General features: G+C 35.7%; 1 protein-coding gene across 1 annotated transcript in view; it reads right to left on the bottom strand.

The window, feature by feature from the left end:
• Window positions 1-27596, bottom strand: part of LOC136848926 (uncharacterized) — a 501001-nt gene that overhangs the window by 57486 nt on the left and 415919 nt on the right. The window contains exon 10 of the mRNA XM_067121743.1: window positions 261-429. Coding sequence (XP_066977844.1) covers window positions 263-429 — 167 coding nt within the window. The 3' untranslated portion in view covers window positions 261-262. The remainder of the gene's footprint in view (window positions 1-260; window positions 430-27596) is intronic.

The following is a 27596-nucleotide window of genomic DNA, read 5'->3' as shown; positions in this document are numbered from 1 at the left end:
TTACAGATTATAGAATAGTAAACGTTATTAATGAATTTTAATGATAAATGGCAGATGGTGCACTTTAGATAAAGTTGCTAATTGGAGAGTTAGCCACACGCCTTTACATATCTAGAAAGTAGGAAAAATAAGGGAGAAAGCGAAGGAAGAAAGAAACAGACCCGCCTTAATGGAAGGGTACATGTCAGAGTCAGCAGAAACTCTATTGAGAAAGCAACAACCAACAAATCATGCAAATTGAGGTTGATTGATTTGCTTACCGTCAATGTAGCAGTAAAGTGGATGCCTGAGACTTGGAGGGACTCTGTTCCTTGAGCTCGACGGAGCAGATGAAGCGACGCGAGAGCCATCTAGCGATGGGGGGAAAAAAGATCGAAGGAAGAAGAAAGAGTTGAATCGATGACCAGACGAATTCTATCGGGTTTGGCCCTGTTGAGGAGCAAAACAAACGATAATGAATATTATTTTATTGAAATCAGTGGCTGTCAAATGCAATGGAATTAATTTCTTTTCAAGAGGCAGGTTTCCGGTCTCCTGAGAAGAGCGGTCCATCAGCATAGTTTGCTTACAGCGACCAAAATTAATTTGGGGCATAAAAATTACGTGTTCGAAACATTGCTTTATTTGTCATGGGGTTATGCATTTCAAGTCAGAGGGACTAAAATCCTGTGATGGCACATACTGATTCCGTGCTCAGCAGCGCAGAAAAATACCGAGAACCTGACACTTAACAGGACAGGGGATTCCAAATGAAATAAAACTTACGGAAGACAGGCAGTCATTAAGAGTCAAAGGATGGGATAAATCATAATTTTAAATTATTGGGAAAAATGGATAACACCCCCTCAAGGAATTTTGCCAAGATGACTGAGGTGCCATTAGTCCAGCAATAACAAGAAAATCTCTGAAATAGACTCATTTAGTACCATCACCAAAACAGATAAAGAAGACTTAAAACTTTTATGCTTGAGGTTTGTATAATTCAGGTTTAGTTATTTTAATGGAAAAGCATTAAAAGAACTAACTGCAATATAAATAGAGTTCTCGAGATCAGCTTTGAAAACAAAGCAATTGTTCTCACTAATCTAGAATATCTACTCAACGCATATGATGGTTTGAATACAAAGCTTGTAATTTTGCTAAAAGGGCTACATATGCAAATCCTTTTATAAACGGTTATCAATCATAACTAAGGCTCTTTTATCTCTATTTCTTTTTACCTACTATCATTCCATTCACTTTTATCGTTGCTCCATTTTTCATAATTATTACTTGTATATAAACTGAAACGTAAATGAAATTCTTTTATATTTCATTCCTATATTCATCTTTTTCCCTTATTGTCGGATACACTCATCTCTTAACAAATGGAGGCATTAATCGGGCAGTCTTGAAACTATTCAATTTAAGCAATATTTTTTCCTTTTTCTCAAAACTAGAAATGTATTCCATAAAAACTGTTCCATGCTTATTGTCGCTGGCGTATTTGTAAACGTGGAGAGAGAGAGAGAGAGAGAGAGAGAGAGAGAGAGAGAGAGAGAGAGAGAGAGAGAGAGTGAGAGAGAGGATTTCATTTAGTATATATCGGAAAAACATAGTCTCATCGTGAGTGCCCTGGAAACAAAAACACGAAAACATTAAAGGGTTGTGAAATATTAGATGAAATATTAGATGCATTTCGTTGATTAAAGACATCGTCTCCATTTTGTTTCCTCTCTAGTTTTTTTTACCTCTTTATCATCCTAAAAAAAGGAATTTTTTTCATCCTCTACATTTCTACTTTCATCCTTCTACCATATAATATTCTAGCTTATTATACGTACAGAGATTTTTTTTTTCGTCCACATTGAATTATTTAGAAATCACAGATATATTCATAAGGCTAAAATTATTTAATTAACGAATAACTAAATTGTTATAATAAATAAAAGAGAGGAAATGTAATCCTTTCATTTAGTGAAAGTGTACGAACATGACGTTCAAATGTTGTCAGGAAAATGAAAAGCCGGATTTAAAATGCGCGGAAATTTTTTGCGGTGTAACAAAAGGCTTTAGATTATCCCCTGTATCAGTGGTGAGATATTCTGGTTTCAGCTTATCCAAATTTAATTAAAGCTACAATACAGCAATGCCATTTGTTTGTGAGATAAGTATGCATGTACGTATAACGGTTATACAAACATACACAAAACACACACACATATATATATATACAGATATATATATATATATATATATATATATATATATATATATATATATATATATATATATATATATATATATATGTATATAATTATACTGTATATCTCTACATATATTAATGACTACATTTTAGTAGAGTACATCTACGTAAGGTAAATTAATTTTATTACTGGCTTCATTACGTTTTCATCAAAAGGGATACTGATAACCGGGTGATATTGAGCGATCATCTTCTCTTTTATAACTTCTGTCTATAAAACACAGAGTTAAAATAGTTTTTCTTTAAAAACAGAGAGTTTGCCCATTTTTAGTTTTGTCTGCACTTTTTCTGTTCGCCTTCAGATCTTAAAAACTACAGAGGCTAGAGGGCTGCAAATTGGTATGTTGATCATCCACCCTCCAATCATCAAATATACAGACTTGCAGCCCTCTAGCCTCAGTAACTTTTTTTAAAAATTTTATTCAAGGTTAAAGTTAGCCATAATCGTGCGTCTGGCAACGCTATAGGACAGGCCACCACCGACAACGTTTCCTAGTCATAAATGAAGGAGTACAAATAATTTTCGTGAAAAACCAGTAAAAGAGCAACATCAGTTTTCGTGAGAAACTAATATAGTTTTTAAGCTGAACCTCTGATTCCAAACGTTATTTCCTTTACTTACTGATGCTAATGGTACATGATAATTCTAAAGTAGTGGTTCTTAACTAGGGGTGCTCGAACCGCCGAGGCCGATTCCTAAGGGGTGCGAGGATGCCTATGAATAATTAAAGCAAAACATGTTTTTATATAAGCACGTTATTTTTTTCGGCAAAGAATAAAAATAAAAATATAAATATAATATAATAAAGTAAAATAATAATAATAATAATAATAATAATAATAATAATAATAATAATAATAATAATAATAATAATTATTATTATTATTAATTTTTTTTATTTCAGCAATTCAAGGGTGCGAGAGCTATTGCTGATTTGAAAGGGGCGCATACACTGAAAAAGGTTAAGAACCACTGCTCTAAAGGATTATACCGAGAATGACCTTTGGAAATGCTATTGGATGTTGTGGAAACGAAGGAGTAATGGACTTGCCATTTCATCTTGCATAAATGAATTACAAAACAGTGGCGCAATTGGAACTTCAGAGGTTCAAGCAATTCAACTTGTATTTTAAGACTTTACTAACGCTTTTATTTTTTAAATTATTTTGTTAATTTATCTGTTTTTCAAATAACATGGCTCCTTTTTCTGTATTTTCCATCACCTTCTGTTACTTCTTTCGAATGAACACCACATTCTTCGGAAGCTTGAATTTCAAGTCACTGGCCACGATGGGCTTATCCATATGAATAGGGTTCATCTTCTGAATAATAATAATAATAATAATAATATAATAATAATAATAATAATAATAATAATAATAATAATAATAATAATAATAACTGAACGTATAAGAAACAAATATCAATTTCAAATACAATTTTTAATAAGTATTTGTGGTGAGTTAGATATCGATTTACAGGTGGATAATTAATTTTATCAAAGTTGATAACGACCACGTAAATTGTCGTAAGAACCAAGAAACGTCAATAAACAGAATAAGCAAACTAATTTATAAAATGATTAATAGACGATTTATCAAACTGACCTTCATCATAAGTAATATCAAACAGCAAGACTTCATTAATCCCCGACAGACAGACTGCACTGTGGGCAAGACAGGACAATACGACAAGGACAAAGTCCTCAAACGGGACCCATCTTAATTTAAACTAAGAGCTGAGGATGGGTTCGTATATCTCGGGCTCACCGGCGCGATTGTAAGTTGTATCACAGGGGAATGGCAGATTAAATCGCGGTTTAATTCTCGGTATTGGATCTGAAATGCGCCGAGGGGGAAAGTATATAGTTCCGAGATTGAATTTAGGTGACGGGCAGATTTGCCTTGACATGGGTTTGAGGAGGATTCGATTTGTGAACTACGTAAAACAAGTAAAAAATGCGCCGAAGTTTCTTCAGCGCAATCGAGTTTTCTGTACAGCGTATAATCAAGGCCACCACCGAAAACAGATCTATCTTTCGGTGGTCTCGGTATAATGCTATATGAGCCGCGGCCCATGAAACTTTATCCACAGCCCGGTGGTGGCCTATCCTATATCGTTGGCAGAAGTCCGATTATAGCTAACTTTAACCTTAAATAAAACATAAACTACTATGGCTAGAGAGCTGCAATTAGGTACGTTTGATGACTGGAGGGTGGATAATCAACATACCAATTTACAGCCCTCTAGCCTCAGTAGTTTTTAAGATCTGAGGACGGACAGAAAAAAGTACGGACAAAGTGCGGACGGATGGACAAAGCGGGCACAATAGTTTTCTTTTCCAGAAAACGAAAATTTTGATTACATTTTGCTTGCTGTCACGTTAAGTGATGGTTTTGCGGGAACTGCTGGTTCCCCGCTCGTTCCCTTTTGTGGATTGCTGCCTCCTTACCTTCAAGTTTTTTTTGTTTTGATGTTCTCGTCGGTGAGCTGCCGTTTTTCTTTCGTCAGTCGGGTCTGGTAGGCAGCGAAGGTAGCGGCAGTGGCAGCAGCAGCAGGCAGTTTTTGAGTCGACGTTGGTCGAGTTTTTGAGCAGCAAATTGGAGCACGCCTACAAAGTGGAGCACGACGTAGAGGTGGAGTGTAGAGGTGGAGTCGTGTGACCATGAGTAGTCGTGTCGTGTCGTGTGACCACGAGCTGCTTATCTTTGATGACAGCGTGAGGCTGTCCTGACGTCTCCATCGGGGTATTCTGGTTGGTGGGTTCTTGTCCCTGTTGCGCAGCTGAGGGCTGTCTTGGTGCCCCGATGGAGGACGTATGTTTGTTTTTTTTTTTTTCTGCCTGCTGTTGTTTATTTTTGCCTTTTTTTTAAAGCTACTTTTGATTATGAAGTTAATTGTTTATTTAACTTGATTTTGTTTAGTGCTGCCTTTTGGCTTTTTTTGTACTTATGGTTTTTATCTTTTTACCAGACCTGACTCACTTGTAAATACTTGCCTTAATAAATTAATATTGAGCTTACTTTATTGTTTTGTTGTTTTTTCTCCTTTGTTTGTTGCATCTGCCGTCAGTCATGACAGCCCCGTCCTGAGTATGTTAAAGAACCTGCATAACGGCCCACTCGGGTCGTTACACTTGCTTCTCAAGTAAAGTTTCTCACGTTTGTTGCATTGCCATGACAAAAAAATCCCTTGCTTAACTTTAAAGCATATCTAACATTTGATTAATATGAACTAGAAAAACCTATCAAATATTCGGTGATAAGAAAGAATTGAACTGCAGCAGAAATTTTGATTTTATTTTGCTTGTTTCTTCGGAAACGTTTCTCATGTTAACTTATACAGTACATTTAACACTTGATTAAACTGAATTTAGTAAAGCTATCAAAGATTAGGTGATAAGAAACAAGTGATTAGTCCTTACGAGGAAAAGTGAAAGCGGAACCAAAGACATAATGACATGACAGTGAAAGGAATTCTCTGCTTTCTTCTGTAATTCTTGAATCATTAAATTAGCCTCACTTGGAGCGTAAGTTTTTATTATATTCATCAATAGATACTTTTCCTTCGCTTAACAATCTCCGCTTGGTGAGTCATTTCAGTCTAGGCAAGGTCTAAATCAGTGGTTCCCAACTTTTTTTTTGGCCAAGCCCCACCTATTCACCTCTAAAATATTGATGTCCCCTGTGGTGATATATAATTCTTATATTCACTTGGAGGAAGCCTAAAAGGCCATTAACTTGGTTTAAACAATTTCCAATTACCCCACTTAAAATCAAATAACCCCCCACCCAACATTGGGAACCACTGGTCTAGACATTTGTCTAGGCCTACCCTCCATTGGTCTTATATCGATATACAGCGTTATGTAACATATTACTAGTTTATATCAATATTAAAATTGTTTGCTCATGGTATTTCATTAATTTAAAGAATGATTTGAGTTCTCCCTCCAAATTTATCCTAGTATCTTTTTTGTTATATGCAGAATAACATCAAAGCAGTTTTTTTCGCAACTCTGAAAGGAGTCAAGCACAGCACATTTCAACTCGACAGCCTCGAAACACGACAAAATCACAAAGTATTTTACTGCGAAATTATTCACTCATGAAACATTCTGACACTAACATGCTCGTTCCGAAATAAACAAAAGTGATAACAATTTGTTCGCAATAACAATTTGTTCGCATAATTTTCAATGACGAAGAACGGGAATTTTGTTGCAAAACACATTGCAATAAAAATGCTCCGAGAAATTTAAAAGCAAAACAAAAATGTAACTGATAAAGCGAGAATGAACTTTTCCTAAAAAAGATTCAGTATAGTAAAAAAAGATTAAGTGAAATTGTCTCGAATGGCAGTTGATGTGATTAAGCGAGACTCATTGGAAGCACCGTGAATACGATTTTAAGAAATAACCCACAATGCTGAGGTCGAAAAAGGAAAGCAAATTCATTTTTAGGAAATGTATATATTCTACTTGGGCAAATATTTCTCATTTCATTCGTCTCATTATTTTATGTAATATTTAGCTAATTTTGTTTGTTAAAATGGTAGATGATTTTAATCATAATAAATCTTGAAACAGAATGGGTGACATACTTTGGATTAACCATATGCCATTACCTAGCTAGACGACATTAAGAAGAAAACGGGAGAAAAATAGATATGGGATGGATAAACCCTACTCTTGAAGAATAGGTTGTTAGTCTAAGAAACGGAAGCAAGAAGAGAGTTCTAAAATTTCACACTACCGGGAAGCAATAACAGTCACCAGAGTGTGCAATCCAATCTTGGTTTCCGGAAAATAAATATGGGAAGAGGTGGCTTAGCGGTTGTTGCGAAGCAACCGGAGACGAGGAGCGACTCTCTCCTTGAGCTGAAGGGAAAGTATGAAAAGAGAAAGAGAAAAGCCACCTGGCGATGGAGAGGAAAAGACGCGAGAGAAGAGTTGGGGATGAGTCGCCGATCGGACGAATGCACGTTGATCAGGCCTCTTAAGAAAAGTCTACAAATGATGGCGAATTACTCGTATACTACATACAGGGACCAAGAATTAAACAAGTAAAAAATGCGCCGAAGTTTCTTCGGGGCAGTCGAGTTGTCTGCACAGCTGTATGAAACTCTCAGTCACGGCCCATTAAACTCTCAGCAGCTGCCCAAGAAACTTTCAGCCACGGCCCGGTGGTGGCCTTGTTGTTGGCACCTATAGAGGTGCCAGACGCACGATCATGGCTAACTTTAACCTTAAATAAAATAAAAACTACTGAGGCTAGAGGGCTGCAATTTGTTATCTGATGATTGGAGAGTGGATGATCAACATACCAACTTACATCCCTCTAGCCTCGGTAGTTTTTAAGATCTGAAGGCGGACAGAAAAAGTGCGGACGGACAGACAAATAGCCGTCTCAGTAGTTTTCCTTTACAGAAAACTAAAACTGCAAAGAAATAGGACACTGGTTTCAAAGCTCTTAAACGGCGGTGGTCCGTTAACATATCATACCTGCATTGGTTTCTGCACCGTCGAAAATTATATGTCAAAGACATTCACTTATTTGTCCCAGTTTACTTCATCTTTGCTCCGTGATACGAAAGCCACGGTGTTTAAACAAAGTACATTATTAATTAGAGCAGTATTACAGTTATCAAATTAAGTTTGTAATTCCATAGCTTTATTCTACGATGACTGAAGAAAAGTATATTTTCATTGTTATCTGAACGAAGCAGAAATCTAATCATTAATCATTTTCCAAGAAGAAATAAGGAAATTATGATGCAACACTAATTACGTTGGTTATATAAGATAAGAAACGTTGAAATCATAATATCTGTGTAACTCTTGAAATGGAAATGAATTTTGCTTAATATCATGATTTGATGTGATTACCCTTGAGGCTGAGGAGGATATATGGAAGCCTGTTTTTTTTTTTTTAGCAAATGCATTTCTTCTCCCCATGTAAATTTCCAAGTATATCATTATGATTTTACGAAATGTTTAATTAGCTTTTCCATGGTAATAATAAACGGGCTTTGATGCTCAAAGAGATCAAGGATTATATACTGGGATTGTATTAACAATTCACAGTTCAGAAGAATCAGACCTAAACCCAAATGTGTTTTACATATATATATATATATATATATATATATATATATATATATATATATATATATATATATATATATATATATATGTAAATATATTTAATGTATATATAAATATATTTATATATATATATATATATGTATATATATATATATATATATATATATATATATATATATATATATATATATGTATGTATATATATATATATATATGTGTGTGTGTGTGTGTTTAGGATAGCCACATAACTAGCATCTGCGATTCAGCAATCATGCAGGTGCCTTATCACTGATCTGGCAAATAGCTATTCTGTGTAAATTCAACTTTCGTCCGTCCGCTTGGAAACCAAGAAGGTTCCGTTCGCATAAGATCACAAGTGGATTCAGCGTTCTTTCGTCCGACGACCTGGACATGTTCCGATAAGGCGCTTAGAGACAGGATCTCTGCATGATGGAAAATTCCCGTTGTTGAGTTATGGAACATTTTAGGCCGGTTGAAATCAGATTCATAGGTGTGAATATGTGCGTACATTTGTTACGAAATGCTTGATGCAAACAGCTTTGTGATAGTTTGTCCATTCTGGTGTGCTAGACCACTTAGGGAGGACGTGTGCTGTTCACACGTGGGAAAACGAGTTTCCCATTGCTGAGAGTGAGTACAAGACTTATAAAAGAATATTAATCTTTGAGAACTTTCCTGTGCAGATTAAGTTTACGTTTTTCTATGTATCTCATATGTTTTCTGAATTTTGCATTTTTATTTTCGATTATCACTTTTTCTGTATTCTGATATGCTATAAACTGAGGTCTAACAGAGATGGTTCTGTCTTTTTTCCAGGAATGTTCAAATAGTCCCATGGTGGTTTTTTGGGGCGGAAATGTTCAGATGTAATGAGCATTCAAAATGGAGCATGTTGAAGTGGTCATTTTATTGGAACTGACCAAAGACTGATTTAACTGTGTAAAATAGACTGGTTATGAAGTAATTAGTGACAATGGATGGGAAAAGGATTTTAATTTCCATTCTGTATTTGCTTATTTTATTTTGAGTTAGGGGTTCATGACCCGTTTCTTGCTTATTCCTATTTTAACTAGTGTCAAGTTAAATTTGATAAATAAATTCTATTTTTGTAGACTAGGGTTTACTTTAGCTACCCTAGTTAGGGAGAGAGAGAGAGAGAGAGAGAGAGAGAGAGAGAGAGAGAGAGAGAGAGAGAGAGAGAGAGAGAGAGAGAGAGAGAGAGTTAATGGAAAGTTCTTTTTCTTATCCCCACAGCTGAGCAAGTGATGCCAATCACGATTTCAGGTAAGTTTTGGCTTTCAAAAGACGTAACATATAATACACACATATATACATATATATATATATATATATATATATATATATATATATATATATATATATATATATATGTATGTATGTATGTATGTATGTATGCATATATATATATATATATATATATATATATATATATATATATATATATATATATATATATATATATATATACACACATACACATATATATACGTATATCTCGTTCTGACCAAAAAGGATTCCAGAGTAGACTCTCGGCTAATACCAGAAATTTTTGTTACTGAATCTTCTCCTAAGTTCTTCCATATTACCAAGAGCCAAAAAATTATTGAGAAGCGTAAAAACAAAAAGTTGTAGAAATATTACAGAGACGTTGACAAATCAAAAATAAACTTAATCACTGAAGGTTCTGCATTACATCTGTCATTGATCTCCCTTTTCACTTGCTGTACTCACAAGATCTTCAAGAAATAATAACAAATATTAGGAATATGATCTCCATTTGAAATGTAATTAACAACTATAAGAGGGAATTACAAACGTTCTCCGTCGTAAATCTTGTTCGTAATCTCTCGCTTTCATGATCAAAGGAAATGAAATACAAAACAAGAAAAAAAAGTTAAATACGTCATCACATATAAAAAAATATAACCAACGAAATATTTAGAGCATTGTGTCATTAACCTGTCTCGTAAAATTCTCGTGATTCCAAGATCATAAGGTGTTCTAACGAACTTGCACACGGCAGCTTCGCAGTTAAGGAGAATTACGGTCGATAGCCGATTATTCTGCCAGTCACGTAAAGGACGAAAACACAGTGTTCGCCAGGGACCGAGAGAAGGTAAAAAAAGTCTCGAGGCTGGTGTTCTGGGGAATACAAATAAAGAAAATTAATAGACACAAGAAAATACGAGCTGAACGTTCAGAGGAATATATAGCCTGGAGTACTCGATATTCCGGGGCCCCCTTCTCTCTCTCTCTCTCTCTCTCTCTCTCTCTCTCTCTCTCTCTCTCTGTGTTTTGCATGCACACACACATACACACACACAAAAACAAACACGAAAACACATACATACACAGGCACACACAGTAACGGTGGGTACACAGAAAGCAAAAGCACTGAAATGGGGGCTCTAAATATTGGAAGTAAATGATTGCCTGGCAAGTGTAAACTGCCGTCGCAAAGAATATGGTCAGAGGATCGCGTCCAAAATTGGCAGAGGTAAATTAGACAGAATGCTTATGATCAAATATCTATTGGGTTTTGGATTGCCTGATATTCTTTGGAAGTAGTTTTTAGATAATGTGATCATTTGTGAGCCTTCTGATTTTGAAAATTCCTGCGTCTAATAACCACATTTCAAAAATACACGCTTAGAACTACATACACACACATATATATATGTATACATTTTTATATATATATATATATATATATATATATATATATATATATATATATATATATATTTATATATATATATATATATATATATATATATAACTGGTCTCATTGTTAGGGCACTGGACTCAATATATATAATATATATATATATATATATATATATATATATATATATATATATATATATATATATATATATATATATATATATATATATATATATATATATATATATAGGGTCTCATTGTTAGGGCACTGGACTCAATATATATATATATAATATATATATATATATATATATATATATATATATATATATATATATATATATATATATACTGTATATATACTGTATATGTATACAGTACATATGAAATGGCTCTCACTGGTAGGGCACTGGGCTCACATTAACAAGGCACTTGGCTCAATCCTGGCTTGTCCCCTACTAGACTACCGCGCCATGGTTGGGGATGGGGCTAGCAACTTCATTCCTAAAGAAATAGTGATGAATGGAATGTTCTATCCCTCTGTTCCCATCCCCTAAATGAGGAAAAAGTGTCACATTTAACTTAAATTGCTAATACTCCTAAGAAAATTCCAATATAAACAAAAGCAAAAATGAGGTACGTGTAAATAGAAACTAGTAATTGCTCTATATTCATATGGGATTTTTTTTCTTTCACTTTTCATATTTTTGTTAAAAGTTAAAAGGAAAAAGTCCTTATCAACAAGGGTTGGGAATAACTGTCTAAACTATTTTGAAAAATTACTCAAAGTTTGGAAGAGGTGCTTTGGTTGGACATACGAGCTAGGAGAGAGAGAGAGAGAGAGAGAGAGAGAGAGAGAGAGAGAGAGAGAGAGAGAGAGAGAGAGAGAGAGAGATTTAAAGTTGTACCTGCATGTCTGTTAGCATAAATGCCTACGCTGTCAGAGGAAATCCTAGGGACTGTCATTACGTTTAGTACTAGAAAATAATAATGCCAAGAATAGTTATAAAGAAAACCTCCCATACATGAAAAATTTCAAGATAGTATTTATAACCTATAAAGACTGCTTTCAAGAGCCTCCTAAACTCTAATTAACAATCTGGACACTTTAAATCTAGAGAAAATTTGAAAAGTAAAAATGTCAGCAAATATGATTAAAAACATCAGGGTTGTTTACAAATAGTCTCTTAAAAATAACTATCAAAATGTATTGTCAAGTCAAGCTGAGGATAAATCAGCCAAATACATAGATCGCCTTAGGTTTTTGCCCGTGTAGTTCTCTGTAGTGTCAATGAAATCTAGATAAATCCACGCAACTTTGGGAACGGACTGGAACCTAGCTACCTGATTGGAAGTGGTAAAGACAACTACAACATCAGGAGTGGCAAAGGAACCTTTCCTTTAAAATCCCAATTTTGAAGAAACTTCTCATCAACCTATTAATGAAACTGCTGCGTCATATACAAGATTTGTTACCCTTCATAACTAGTCGTGTTAATAGTTGCCTATTTCATAGTTCTTCTAAACCGTTAGGACATTGCCCTTGACAAGACTTTCACTGATTACGTGATTATACGATTATTTTCCAACGCATGTTTCAATAAGACACTTTTCACGGAAACGGAGCCTTACGCTCGGTTTAATGGTCATTGACTCTGATTTTCCTACTTAAAGGTATACTTCTCATGGAGTTCGTTTGCTCATGCGTCTTGTACAATGTTCCCAATTTCGCTCTGAACTCACATCTGTCTAATTATGTGAATGTCATCGGAAGTCAAAATCATCCTCCAGTTGGCAAATTGTAAGCTGACTTCTTTCTTTCTTTATTGATCGTTCTTCTCAGTAAAGCGACTTGGATGAAATAGACGGGGAAAATCTAACCAGTATACTTTATTTAAACACTCAGGGTCACATAAATTAAAAGCCCTGCTAGTGAAACTTAAAATTTTCGGCAACTGATGATTCCTATAAACTGAAGTTTAACCTTAGCAGAAATGGGTCATGTAAAACAGATATCTGAAACACCAGCCTGATGTCTGTTCTATGTTGAACTGTGTGCAGCACAGAGGGGATAAAGCTATTAACATGGTTCCAAAGGAAGAACTTTGATATCTACGTACCTTACGCGCTAAGTAGGTTTCAAAAGTGGTAGAAATATTTCCCTGATCTCACTCCCTAAAAAACCTGGACGAGGATTAGATAACGTCGGAGAACTTTTAGCCAGAGCAGTTTTAGTTCTAAAACCCTTTCGATCAAAAGAGAAAAAACTACAGATGCAACACGGTGTCTAGTTAAATATAAAAAAAAATTTATGGTACCTGGGACATTTGGAAGACCCTCTTCACTTTTTTTAATTTGAGATGAATAAAATTCAAAAGTACATTCGTGAACAAACCAGTAACGCCTGAACTCAGTTTTTCTCAACATTTTTTTATATTCTGTGTTCCATTAACAAGTCGCCAGAATGTTTCACGGAGATATAAAGAACTGAAAAAAAGTCCGGAAACTTTTAGTGTACATATTTTTCAGACTGTAAATGGGAGCTGAGCAGGCTCCCGAGGGCTCTCTTTATAAATGTTAATATTTTTCGACATAAAGATTTCGTGGTATTCAGATTTCATCACATTTTTTATACTAATGATAATAAATCACCGACGAAATTCATAACGACACTTAATATTTAACAGAGAAAACATTTCACCATGGTAGATAGTCTTTTTCAAATTCGCAAAAATATGCTAAAAAAAACTTCAGTGAAATAAAATACGCTAAAAAAATATTACTCTTATGAACCAAAAAATAACTTTTAATTTTGAAAAAGAAATTATTCGGAAAAACAGTGGGTTGTCAGAAAAAAAATATTTATGGCCATCGCAAAATTACAAAATATATCTGTCAAACGTAAGCTTAGCTTAACCATTTAAAAACGGCTCATGTTCAGTCAGTCTATATTAAATGAAGCCAAATATGTCACATGAAATCAGTGGACATTTGATTGAAATGGGTCACGTAAATTAAATGTAAAAAATCTGAAAAATGCATAATACGCAATCAGTGCAGATGGATTTACATATGATTCATATGGTGTTAGCGAACATTAATTTTATAAAAGATATATTATACAAACAGGAAATATCACTTTTAAAAGCCGCAATTAGCAGTTAATACGCAATAATTAAAAACTGCATCATTTGCTTATGACTTTTAAAATGCATATTGTTTAATCACGTGAAATTGCAATTTGATTAAAAAGTGTGGGAGGCGTGATCAGTACAAACTGATCGAAGAACATGAATAAACAAAAACTAACACTGAAATCATACGATAAATCATTGCAATTTTCCAATATACCATTTGCAGCATAGGAAATTATTTCTTTTGGTAGAGTCAGTTAATTTCCGCAATAAAGTTATACTCAATTCTGTATTGGACTTTTTATCCATAATTTTCAGGAAACGTTTGAGCAATCGGCGTCAACTACCTTTACAATAGCCAGGTGTGTTCTTTACTAATAATTTCTGTGCCCGTAATAGTCTGGGTCCAACGTGCCAGTTTTATTGACCGAAAGTCCTCTCTCGCTTATTGTACATTTTACTTCTTTATAGGCCAAGTAAGACCAGCAAAAGCTTTTAAATGCTTAATACCGGAAATATTTATTACTGGAGTGAGAGCGACGATTAGTGTGTGCGTGTGAACATGTGTATTTGTGTGTACGTGAGGTAAGAGAGAGAGAGAGAGAGAGAGAGAGAGAGAGAGAGAGAGAGAGAGAGAGAGAGAGAGAGAGAGACTGGTCGAAAGGAGAATCATACGAGAGAGAGAGAGGGGAAGAGGAATCGGAAAGGCATATTGGTCGAAAGGAGAATCATACGAGAGAGAGAGAGAGAGAGAGAGAGAGAGAGAGAGAGAGAGAGATCTGAATCAAAGGCATATTGGCTGAAAGGAGAATCATAAGAGAGAGAGAGAGAGAGAGAGAGAGAGAGAGAGAGAGAGAGAGAGAGAGAGAGAGAGAGAGAGAGAGAGTTGGTCGAAAGGAGAACCATACGAGCTTGTGCAGCGTTAAATGATCAAGGAAATAAAACAAGCTATTGATTAAATGTTTCCAAAAGACGTCAAAAAATGGCCGCTGTTATATAAGTGTGTGTGAACTAAAAGAAGTTAGTGAACAAACCTTCTTTAGGTGAATTCCGTCACGTTCCACGAACCCAACTTCAACAGTAACCCTGCTTTTTCTTTGCATCATTAAGTCTAGTATTAATTATCAGGATTTTGCTCTCTCTTCCTCTATCTGTCTGTCAGTCTGTCGAATACAACTTCGATTGCTTCCAAATTTCCCAAATACCACTGGTTTTTTAAAATCCCTTCCATTATTGGTCAGGATGAAATGACAATGTCACTGCATTTTACTCTTCAAAGCCCTAAATCTGGAATGGGGATCATAACTTTTGAATTATCATGAACGTGTGTGTGTATGAGAGAGAGAGAGAGAGAGAGAGAGAGAGAGAGAGAGAGAGAGAGAGAGAGAGAGATTCATTTCTCATTGCCAGAGCTCAAGTCAGGTATGAATGAAATGCAAACATTTCCCTTTTCTATTCATTCTTTTATCACAGAAATTTACTTATAAATGTTTAGCCCACATTAACTACATCTTCCATATACAATTGAAGATGAATATGATTAATGATGCTGATGTGTGTACGCGTGTATGCCTGTTTCAGTGAAGTCCGCAAGGTACATCATCACGAAAATTTTTGTCCCCAAGAAGTAATGGCTACATGAAACAAGTAAAAAGTGCACCGAAGTTTCTTCGGCGCAATCGAATTTTCTGTACATCGTATAATCAAGGCCACCGAAAATAGATCTATCTTTCGGTGGTCTCGGTATAATGCCGCATGAGCTACGGCCCATGAAACTTTAACCTAGGGCCAGTGGTGGCCTGTCCTATATCGTTGCCAGATGCACGATCGTGGCTATCTTTAACCTTAAAATAAAATAAAAACTACTGAGGCTAGAGGGCTGCAATCTGGCCTCAGTAACTTTTAAGATCTGAGGGCGGACGCACAGACAATGCAGGCACAATAGTTTTCTTTTACGGAAAACTAAAAATACAACAGTCACTGCCACGTTCATCCATTAACTGCTGAATAAAGGATTCTCCTCCTTTCCTCGGTATCAACACATTAACCCTTTATTTTCAAACCATCTTCTACACCATGTAGCAATTACACTTTAAGCTTATCTCTTTCTCCCCCAACATTAAAAGTTCTGTATTAAACGCATCTTCCCCCCACCTGCCGTCTTCTACTGCCAGTCTACCTTTTACACCCTGTTACCTTAATACCATCTGATTCTGCTTCTTATCACTTCCTGTATGTAATTTTCCGGGCCCATAAATGCCACATACCTTTATTTTGAACTTTACGGGTAAAACTTACTACGCAAATCCTTTGTAAAAACTACGTGATTGAACATCCTCTTTCTTGTCTAAAACTGCAGGGGTCTTCGTTTATTTTTGTTGAGGGGAAGGTGGGGGTGCGGAATCAATGGGCTGCCGATGCGTGTTTATATATCAGCTGATAATATACTGTAGTTATGAAACGAGCATAGCAGTGAATGGTTTTTTGTTTTTCCTTGGAGGTGACTTCCTGTTGACGGAACCGACTTATTGTTGATACACACACACACATATGTATGTATGTATGTATGTATGTATGTATGTATGTATGTATAATTATTAAAGTATACATCCAGAAGAAAAACAGAAAGAAAGCGAGTGTAACATTTTTTCTTACAGATTTCAGTAGTTCCCATTTTGGCGAATGGATGGAACCCTTTGCTATTTAAAGTACTCTTCCTTTCGTAATTTGTCTACAGTCTACTGAATATTAAGATTTTCTCTGATCTGGAATATGTCACAAGTTATTGCATCGTCCGTAGAATGAATAAGCTGGTTCGCATAAGAAAAACAATTTGATTTGGGACGAAACTTCCCTAAACAGAAGATTTATGTATGATATAATTTCGCCTTTATCATGTGCGCCACTAATTTCATTTGAAAAACTAATTCGAAAGTACTTCAAGGCAAAATAAATACTGAGGAAAGTAAAACTAACTCCACATTTTAAAGCCATTCAGCCACCAAGCCCCTGCACCAAACGAGAAGGGTTGAATAGAACCGGATGGATTTCTCCATGAAATAGATTTTTCTTTAATCTTTTTCTTTGCTCTTCTTTCCGGCCGAAATGGAAGAGGACTAAAAGGCGAAAGAAATTGCCCTTGATGGAAATGTCATGAACGCTCCTCAGTTCCGACTCTGGGACGCAATTCAAAGGCCTTTGCCAGACAGCCAATTTCTCCTCTCCCCTCTCTGTCGGACCACAAGTCCTCGCCCTCTACGTCATTTTCCTCTTACATCCTCTCAAATCTCTCTCTCTCTCTCTCTCTCTCTCTCTCTCTCTCTCTCTCTCATTGACCCTCTCATCCGCTTCCCTGTGTTCACAAAGGCTCATCCCTTTTTTTTTTCCTTCTGTCATCTCGGACTTGTGACGTCATTTATGCGCTTATAAGCCTCGGTTTTATTTCCATCTTTCTCCTTATTTTATTCTCGTATTCTATTCACAGATATTAATATAATGGTTTTCCTTTATCCATAAGAAAAATTGTACAATATTTAGGGCATCAGAATTTTGGCGTTCAAGAGATATTTCCATATAAATAATGGTGGGTCAGTAGATAAATGGAGTATACAGTATATGAGGTTAGATATCACGTGATATTACCTGTTTTCGATTGACTGCAGAGAAAACCGCATTAGGAATGAATTGAAATGAAGCAAAGATGGTAATAAATAAAAAAAAATAAAATCAGCAATAATGGCCTGGATTTGGCTAAAGCGACCAAACGCTTATCAAGTAAGATGATGTTTGTGTTACGTCTGACTAGCTAGTAGTCAGACTCTGGCCGTAAACTAAAAGCAGTCCTGTTCAACTCTGAAGATTTTTTTCCTTTTCTTTATCATACGCCACCATAAACAATGGATACAATAAAACTCGATTATAAAGACATAATTTCGCTGACTTATTTCGCTCCGCATTGTTTCCTTTGTTTCGGTCACAATAAAGACGAAGTTCATTGTTCTCGTCTTTGTTTCTTTCATGTCCTGGGTTTTAGGACGAAAAATCAAAGGATACTCAGGCGTTTTGGTCCTAAAATTCGCGGAAGGTTTTATTGTTCCATGATGTTTTTGTCGGTGAAGTGACCACAGTATTCTTCATCTTCTTCATAAAAAGGACACGTTCATTTGGGAACAGGAACTCCCGATTTTAATTTGCATTTCCATTGTGCTGGTGGGAAGCACTATGACGATTCATATTCCCAAGTTCTTCATTGGCGGGGTGGGTAGAGCTTTCGGCTAGCACGCTGTTGGCCCAACGTTCGACTCTCCGACCGGCCAATGAAGAATTAGAGGAATTTATTTCTGGTGATACAAATTCATTTCTCGTCATAATGTGGTTCGGATTCCACAATAAGCTGTAGGTCCCGTTGCTAGGTAACCGGTTGGTTCTTAGCTACGTAAAATAAATCTAATCTTTCGGGCCAGCCCTAGGAGAGCTGTTAACCAGCTCAGTGGTCTAGTTAAACTAAGATATACTTAATTTTCCTATTCCCAAAATGTGAAACTGGCGACCGGTCTGTCTGGTAGTTTTATTGACCTAAAGATATTTAGTACAGTTTTATAATCCCCACGCAGCAATGCTATTTCTTTATGAATGATAATTCTGTTTATGGTTGTAGAGATATACTCTTCTGATTTATTTTTTAAATTTTTGTAATTTATTGGTCATACACTACAATTTTAAAGTTTTTTTTTTAGATGTTTTCCATATGTGGAAGTTTGTTTTGCACGTGAGACATTTAGGTTCCAGTTCATTGTGTGCTCTTTTTGGATAATGATAAATGTGATGATATAAGAAAGGCGGTATTGACAGCAAAAAAGATTAATGATAATTTACAGTTAATCACATGATCGTCAATCTTGTGAAATGTCATTAAACTGGATAAATAGCTAAAGAAGCGTCGTCCCCTCAGGAACTGATTTTGAAGTGTCTGGTGAAACTTGCAAAATTAGTGATTACACTTTAAACTTAAATTGCAACACTGTATAAGCTCTCATTCACATAAAAAAACAAGTAAACAAATGCGCCGAAGTTTCATCGGCGCAATCGAGTTTTTCGTACAGCCGCTACATCGTATAATCAAGGCCACCGAAAGTAGATCTATCTTTCGGTGGTCTCGGTATAATGCTGTATGAGTCGCGGCCATGAAACTTTAACCACGGCTCGGTGGTGGCTTATCCTATATCACTGCCAGATGCACGCGTATGCCTAACTTTAACCTTAAATAAAATAAAAGCTACTGAGGCTAGAGGGCTGCATTTTGGTATGTTTGATGATTGGAGGGTGGATGATCAACAAACCAATTTGCAGCCCTCTAGCCTCAGTAGTTTTTAAGATCTGAGGGCGGACAGAAAAAAGTGGGGACGGACAGACGAAGCCGGCACAACAGTTTTCTTTTACAGAAAACTTAAAAGCCATATTGTAAGTCTCCTGTTGTTGCAAGAAATATGCTCCTATAATAGCTGCTCGATTTCTTTGTTTTCGAAGTTCGTCATTCAAAAGGAAATCCTTAATATTATTACTTCTCGGCAAATTTAATTTTTCCGTCACGTTTCCTCTTATATTGATTACCTTTTTTTTTCATTATTCTCACCGGAAAGAAGTCAGCAAAACCAAATACATCTGATATAATTTTTTGACTTTTGTCATTCTTCGTTCGCATAACCTTCACCAATAACAAAATACCCAAAGGAGAGAGCAGAACAACAGTTATTCAAGGCGAGAAATAGTAAGAGTTTCATTAGGATAAAGTGAATTCTCCCTCGTTAGCTAACAAAAGTATTCTTCTGTCCTTCCTATCAGCGAAAATTTTAATGCATTCAATATCTATATCTCTCTCTCTCTCTCTCTCTCTCTCTCTCTCTCTCTCTCTCTCTCTCTATATATATATATATATATATATATATATATATATATATATATATATATATATATATATATATTGCCTCAAGCACTATGTTTCACTCTGAAGACTCTCTTAATCGACTGTTTTCTATAAAAAGAACAGGAAACTTCCTTAGTTCCCGTTTTTCCAAAACTGTCAGTATCCGTTTTTTCCTCTTTTCCCTTTAAAAGAAAAAGATTCCATACCGGTTTAACATCTTTTATCTTTTTTGTTTCTACGAAGCTCTAGGTACCTTTTACGTTGGGATACATTTTAGCTTTTAACTGTCAAAGAATTAAAATAAAACGTTAAAGGGTAAAAGTCCCTTCCGGTGAAAATTGGGTTTTACATTCCTATTTTGTTAACCAGACCCCAAATATCGAGTAAAATTAGGTATTCTCTTTTACTCCAAGATTACACAGGAGTTATTTTCTTTTTAGTTTTCTGTAAAAGAAAACTATTGCGCTGGCTTTGTTTGTCCGTCCGCACTTTACTCTGTCCGCACTTTTTTCTGTCCGCACTTTTTCGGTCCGCACTCAGATCTTAGAAACTACTGAGGCTATAGGACTGCAAATTGATATGTTGATCATCCACCCTCCACTCATCAAACATACCAAATTGCAGCCCTCTGGCCTGAGTAGTTTTTATTTTATTTAAGGTTAAAGTTAGCCATAATCGTGCATTTGGCAACGATATAGGACAGGTCACCACCGGCCAGTGGTTAAAGTTTCATGGGCCGCGGCTCATACAAAATTATACCGAGCCCACAGAAAGATAGATGCGTTTTCGGTGGCATTGATTATAAGCTGTAGCGGCTGTGCAGAAAACTTGATTGCGCCGAAGAAACTTCGGCGCATTTTTTACTTGTTTTCTAAACCAATAATAATGAGAACTTAGCATCCCTCTTATTAGCAAAGTTTCTCGCAGATGTTCAAGTTTTCCTCCTGGTTTTTGCGTTGCCTTCTTTGGCGCAATATTTTATAGTCATTCGCTGATTATGATCTACTCTTTATGTCATGGCGTTTCCGTGTCATCTGGGCACGTTCCCTCGAATAGATGTACACCGGAAAACTTTTATTTCTGTCGGACGGGCTATTTAGAGAACAGATTTTGCTTCTTCACTGATTTAGCCTTAACTATTGTCTTCCTTTGCTTATAGATTTCAACTTATATTATCACTAATGGAACAGCTCTACACGACCTCTCTTCGTATTGCTTGGCATGTTGGTCCTTTTATTTCATAACTGTTATTAGACAACCCCAATGGTATATAAATTCGGTGTTATATTCTTTATCATGAAGGGCATCAATCTATATGATACTAAAACTCTGTCTTGTTTGTGTCTTTGAATGCACACCGGAGGCTTCTGGGGCTCCCATCCCCTTCCCCTTCTCTCTCCCCTCCCCTCCCCTCACCCTCCTACTCCTTTCCTCCCCTCCCTCTTCCTCCTCCTCCTCCCCCTTCCCTCACCTTCCCTCTTCATCCCCTTCCCCCTTCACTCTTTCACCCTCCTCACCCTCCTCCTCCCCTTCCCTCCCCTTCCCTCTTCATCCCCTTCCCCTTTACTCTTCCCTCACCCTCCTACACCTCTTCCCTCCCCCCTCCCCCTTCCTCTTCATCTCCCCCTCCCCTTCCCCCTTCACTCTTCCCTCACCCTCCTGCCCCCACTGTCAAGATCCAAAATGTATATACGAAAGTATGGAAATGCTACTTTCTTCATCACAATAAAAAAAGTAACCCAACGGGTCACGGGTGGTCTATTTTATAATATGGAGCCAAGGAAAATACGATTTACCAGCTAAGTAATCCTTTACAGAACAACGCCTAAGCAAATAACGGAAAAATGAAGCAAGCAAGCACAGATACTAAACGTGAAAACTTTTCCCTTCTAAAACAGAACTTACGGAGGGTAATCAGTTAGGAAATCGTCCGAGACTGGGAGTAAGACGATAAAATGCGGTATAAACTGAGAATCGCCATTTTAAGCATACATACATAAGTACATGCATAAATACATACATACGTTTTAGCAGATTCATATATGGAGAGAGAGAGAGAGAGAGAGAGAGAGAGAGAGAGAGAGAGAGAGAGAGAGAGAGAATACAAACACTTTCTGAAGAAGACTGACAAGAGAGAGAGAGAGAGAGAGAGAGAGAGAGAGAGAGAGAGAGAGAGAGAGAGAGAGGGGGAATACAAACACTTTCTGAAAAGACTTTCAGAGAAGAAGAGAGAGAGAGAGAGAGAGAGAGAGAGAGAGAGAGAGAGAGAGAGAGAGAGAGAGGAATACAAACACACAGCTTGCAACGAAATGATTAAGCATGCATGAATAAAAATAATCAACACATATGTCATAGATACACATTTTTTTTTATTTAAGCCCAACATTTTTTCCTGAGTTTAGAGTTCAAATCAAATAAACATATGTTAACTAAATTTCAAGATAAAGAAAACACAAGAAACAGTATCTCGTCTCAGGTAGGTTGACGCAGCAAACACAAACAGGACAACTTTTAAAGAGGATGAAACCTTTTTGTCCATTTCCTTGATTAAGAGCGCCGTCCTCCCCTTTTCATTCTTTATTTTGCTTTAGTTACTTTATTTTGAAAATAATTTCAACATCTTCTGCCTTTTCACTTTCTTTCTTCTTGCATGTAATCTTATTCTAATTTGATTTATATATATATATATATATATATATATATATATATATATATATATATATATATATATATATAATGTACACACAATATATATACACACACATATATATACATATATTATATATATACTGTATATATTCGAATACTTTTTCTCTATCTAATACCTCAGTTTATCTATTCGAAGAATTATATCCAGCAAAGTATTCTTCTTAGGTCCTCCCTTTACTCTTATTTCCACCTTTTTCGCTTTATCTTTTATTTGCAAACCATTGTATTATTTTTCCTTTTCATGGTTGTCTTTATTCTCTTCTCCCCAACCTCAATTCTTCCCCATTCTTCCTAATTTTCCCATTGCATACGTTTTACATCGTTATTTCAATTCCAATTTGCCACGCATATATTTCCGCTTCAGCTGCTCATTTCTCTCTCTCTCTCTCTCTCTCTCTCTCTCTCTCTCTCTCTCTCTCTCTCTCTCTCTCTCTCTCTCTCTCCATCATTCATTTATTCCATCTTTTCAGTGTTATTCTTCCCCACGAGTGCTAACGTGTTATCCTTAACAAGTGTCTTAATTTGTTTCTTTTTATTACTCTCCTTATCCTAACAATAATGCTTCCTTCGTTCGCATATTATTCCCTCTTTATTAATTTCCATCTCTCTATGAGTGTAAAGACTTAATTTCTAATTCCTAATTGACCATTTTCAATTATTCAAATAAAAAAAGAAAGGCCTGAGACTTATCTTAAAAATTACACTTCGTGAATTAACACCTGCGTAAACTTTCCAAATATATCAAACAGACTATAAATCTTTGCTTTTGTGTTTGTGGCAGCAGACGGACATGGCACGAACTGTCAACAGAAAACTGAAAAGCCCTCTCTAAAACTAATGGAAATTCTGCAGTGTGACGAAAAGCCCTGGGTCATGTATACCAAATGGTATGGGGTGATGTTTCACTTAAACTTGGATGAGAGACGGGAGGGCTGGTGCCATTTCACAGGGATGTTTGTATATATTTGTGCTTGTGTAAAATGTATATATACACACACATTTATATATATGTATATATATATGTATATATATTTATATATAATACATACATATGTGTGTATATATAAATATATACATGTATATATAATATATATAAATATATATACACATTTATTTAGATATGCATATATTATATATATATATATATATATATATATATATATATATATATATATATATATATATATGTGTGTGTGTGTGTGTGTGTGTGTGTGTGTGTGTGTGTGTGTGTGTGTGTGTGTGTGTGTGTGTGTGTAGAGTTTATACCTTCATTGCAGTTGAATAACTTTGCGTAGCTGTTACATTGTGGAGGAACTAAACTTGGTTTCCTATTCAGCAACTTCGTTGTACCTCATTAATAGGATTAGTTTCTTAGCTGATTGATGTTAAGCAAATATTTTCAAGATCACAGGTCGATTAATTAATATTATTATTATTATTGCCCTTCATTTTTCTCTCCTACTTCGACGATACTTGGCTCTGTGTTATTTTCTAAATATTTTTATCTTGGTCTGTTTTTCAAGGGAAAAGCGAAATCTAGAGACAAGACCAAAACCCAAATTTCATGAACTTGCTCTAACTTGGCACAAAGTAGCTGGTGGTTTGATGGCTATTTTCCTCCAATGCTTTCTATCTTGCCATATTGTTCAAGGTCAATTTCAAGGCAAAAATGGTTTTTTTTTTCAGAGATTCTCAGAATATATCACTATCAGAGGTCTCTTGTCTTCCATCTCTGTCAGGATATATAACAATTAAGCTCTCTGCGTGAAATGGCTGCTTTCTGGGGGAAAGGGTCTTTTATCCTTTCACTTGGTCAAAACTATTTGGTGGTTAACTCCTCCGGGGCTCTGTTATTCTTACACAATCCTTTACTGACTTCTATTGTTCTTTCGACGAGCAAGTTATTCACAAGCCAAGAATCACTGACTACAAAATCTGGCAAAAAACATTAGTAATCTCTAAGACACTGCAACGAAAAATATTCAACCAGAGGAATGAAATATTACATCATAAAATGCTCACCACTGATAAAAAGGAACATAATAATAACGACACGACAAGCCATGTGTACCAAGTAAGTGTTGCATTGTCTGTGACAGACTCCACGTAATACAGCGCTTTACCTGCCGGGCATTTGGACATCAGCAGGAAAAATACACAAAAGAGCATGTATGCTTAAAATTTAGGAAAGACCACTGGGTGAAAGAATGTAATTCAAGAGACAAATTATATACTTTGCTAAGGTTCGCACATTACAGGACAAACAACATGGCAAAAATACCAAGAAGAAGAAGCAGGAATAAAAATGATCCTACGGACCAAGGAAAACAACAAAAATCTAAGTGCTGCCTTTTCACGATTCTGTCAGTAAGACGTTAAACTGCTGAAGGTCTATGATGTATGACAAAAATCAGATTGATATATTGCTGCTAAGGAAAACTTAGGTAAGCAACAACAGGGAAAAATATATGAAAATAATGAAATAATACCGAATACTCATGAAACTGTTTGCACACCAAAAGCAGGAAAAGATGGCGAGGAAATAGGAATTACTCTTCTAAAGCAGGTAGAAACTACGGAGTTACCAAACAATTTACAAAAATATCTTCCACTCATTCTTTGTCGATATCATAAATCTTATAACCTTATACCTTCGTGTTCCTTTCAGTCATATGATTATCGTATTTGTCTATATTTCACTAACGGTTTCTTGTTTTCTGACCAATTTCAAACAATAGATAACATTTGCTGCTTTCAATATTAAGAACCAGGTAGTGTAATCTTACTGATTATACTAGGCTCTACAAGGTAAGCAATGTTAAGATTTTGATAATCTGCCAGCCATAATAATGGGTTTTCGAAATCCACGTCAGAAATTACAATATTATTACAAATTCCAGCCTGTCAACAAGAAAGGTCAGGTGATGTTAGAGCATTTGTCGACATTCGTCAACATATGCTCTGACACCAACTGAACTTTCCTGTAGGCAAGTTGGAATTTGTATTATTATTGCAATATTTGACAATGATTTCGAAATCCCATTATCATGGTTCACAGATGATTAAAATCTTAATATTGCTTACACTTTAGAGCCCTGTGTACCCAGTATGATTTTTGGTGACTGCATGATGACATGGTTTTTATAACTGAAAGTTGAACTATTTAATTTGCTTTTATAAGTGACAACTTACTGCTATATTTTGATCCCACCCGAGGAGAGGAAAATGATATATGAACATAAGGTCAGCTTGTTAAAGTAAATTGAGTTGAAATATTTAACATAAAGAAAAAAATGTTTTTGTATGTGATCGCGCTGATAAAGAATATAGTGATGCCAGTTGTTTTAATATTTTTTTTTACGTACGCTCTCTGTCGTATTTTGTTCCACCAAAATAAAATAAACTGTTTTATAATCCTCCTCTCTCTCTCTCTCTCTCTCTCTCTCTCTCTCTCTCTCTTCTCTCTCTCTCTCTCTCTTTTCCGGCAAAGAAGCTGAGACAGAAAGTCAAATTAAAGAGTGAAGCATTAGGCAGCTGGGCACAGATCTTTCGTTTCAAAAGTTCAACATTAAAAGCTGGGAAAGTTTTAATGAAATCCGAACGCAAACCTTTCCTGTGTGCCGAGGTTTGCCACATTTTCGCAAATGTTGTTGCCAATTTTTGGACCAAAACAGAAACCGGATAGGAATAGCAAAGCGATGTCCAGCCCAACTAGAACATTAGCGCAGACATCTGAGAAAGCATACCATTTTTTTTTTTAGTACAAATTCAAACTATTTTTTCTATATAACAAGTTTAGTTAAATATTAAAGAAAGTGAGTGAGATAATGCGACTGAATTCTGCAGGAGGCGAGTTATTACTAAATGGCGGACTGTAAGCAAGGCTAAGGTGTTAAAGTTAATAAGATGCCTGTTGTGGACCACTGGAACCGGTTGAATCAACCGAGACGACCTACTTTTTCAAGTGAAAAGTTAAAAGCATGAAAATACAGAGTTCCAACGTTTTGCAAAATTAAAAGACAAAAATCACTTGATTCTCAGACTAGGAGGATTACTGATTTCCACAGAATATCTGAAGGAAGAGGTGACCTAACAGGTGCTGCAAGGAGCCCGGAAGAAGGAGGAACTCACTCCTTGACCTCAACAGAGCAGAAGAGAGAAAAGGACTACATTGTGAAAAATAATGGCTGAGGTATTAAATAGAAAACAGCAAATAATCTTAATTTTATTGAGGAGGAAGGGAAAATAGAAAGTACACCAAATATACTGAACGGAAACCACAGAGTCAGCATAAATCTTGAAAAACCAAGGAAAGAAGGGGACATTTACATAAAACATAATTTTTATCTGTAGACATAATGGAGAAATGAAAGCAAATAATGAAAATTTGAACACGCAAGATGCAGACAGAACTGAGACAAAATAGCAAATAATGAAAGTTAGAACTGTTTACATTATCATCCAGTAAATCAAAATAGGGAATGCAATTAAAAATTTTTTTCCTGTTTGCCTACACCGGCTTTACTTCAAATTAAACTTAATTAAATCAACGCTTGAATACATATTTGCTCCGCTCATTAGAGTTAATTAGCATCTATGAAAATGATTTTTTTTTCCAACGGCATCAGATTAATGCCGTTTTATTCGTAATGTTATCTAGTTATTTGTCTGAGGCACATTTAAATCTTCAGTTCAATAAGGTTTGAATAGTCTAATGAGGGCATTCGAAATTTACCTTAGACATCTTGTCCGTTGTTGCTATGCAAGTT

This window comes from Macrobrachium rosenbergii, chromosome 20 (assembly GCF_040412425.1).
Source record: "Macrobrachium rosenbergii isolate ZJJX-2024 chromosome 20, ASM4041242v1, whole genome shotgun sequence".
In the NCBI taxonomy this organism is placed as follows: domain Eukaryota; kingdom Metazoa; phylum Arthropoda; class Malacostraca; order Decapoda; family Palaemonidae; genus Macrobrachium; species Macrobrachium rosenbergii.
Note: the sequence above shows the minus strand (reverse complement) of the source record. Positions and strands in the feature narration are given on the sequence as shown.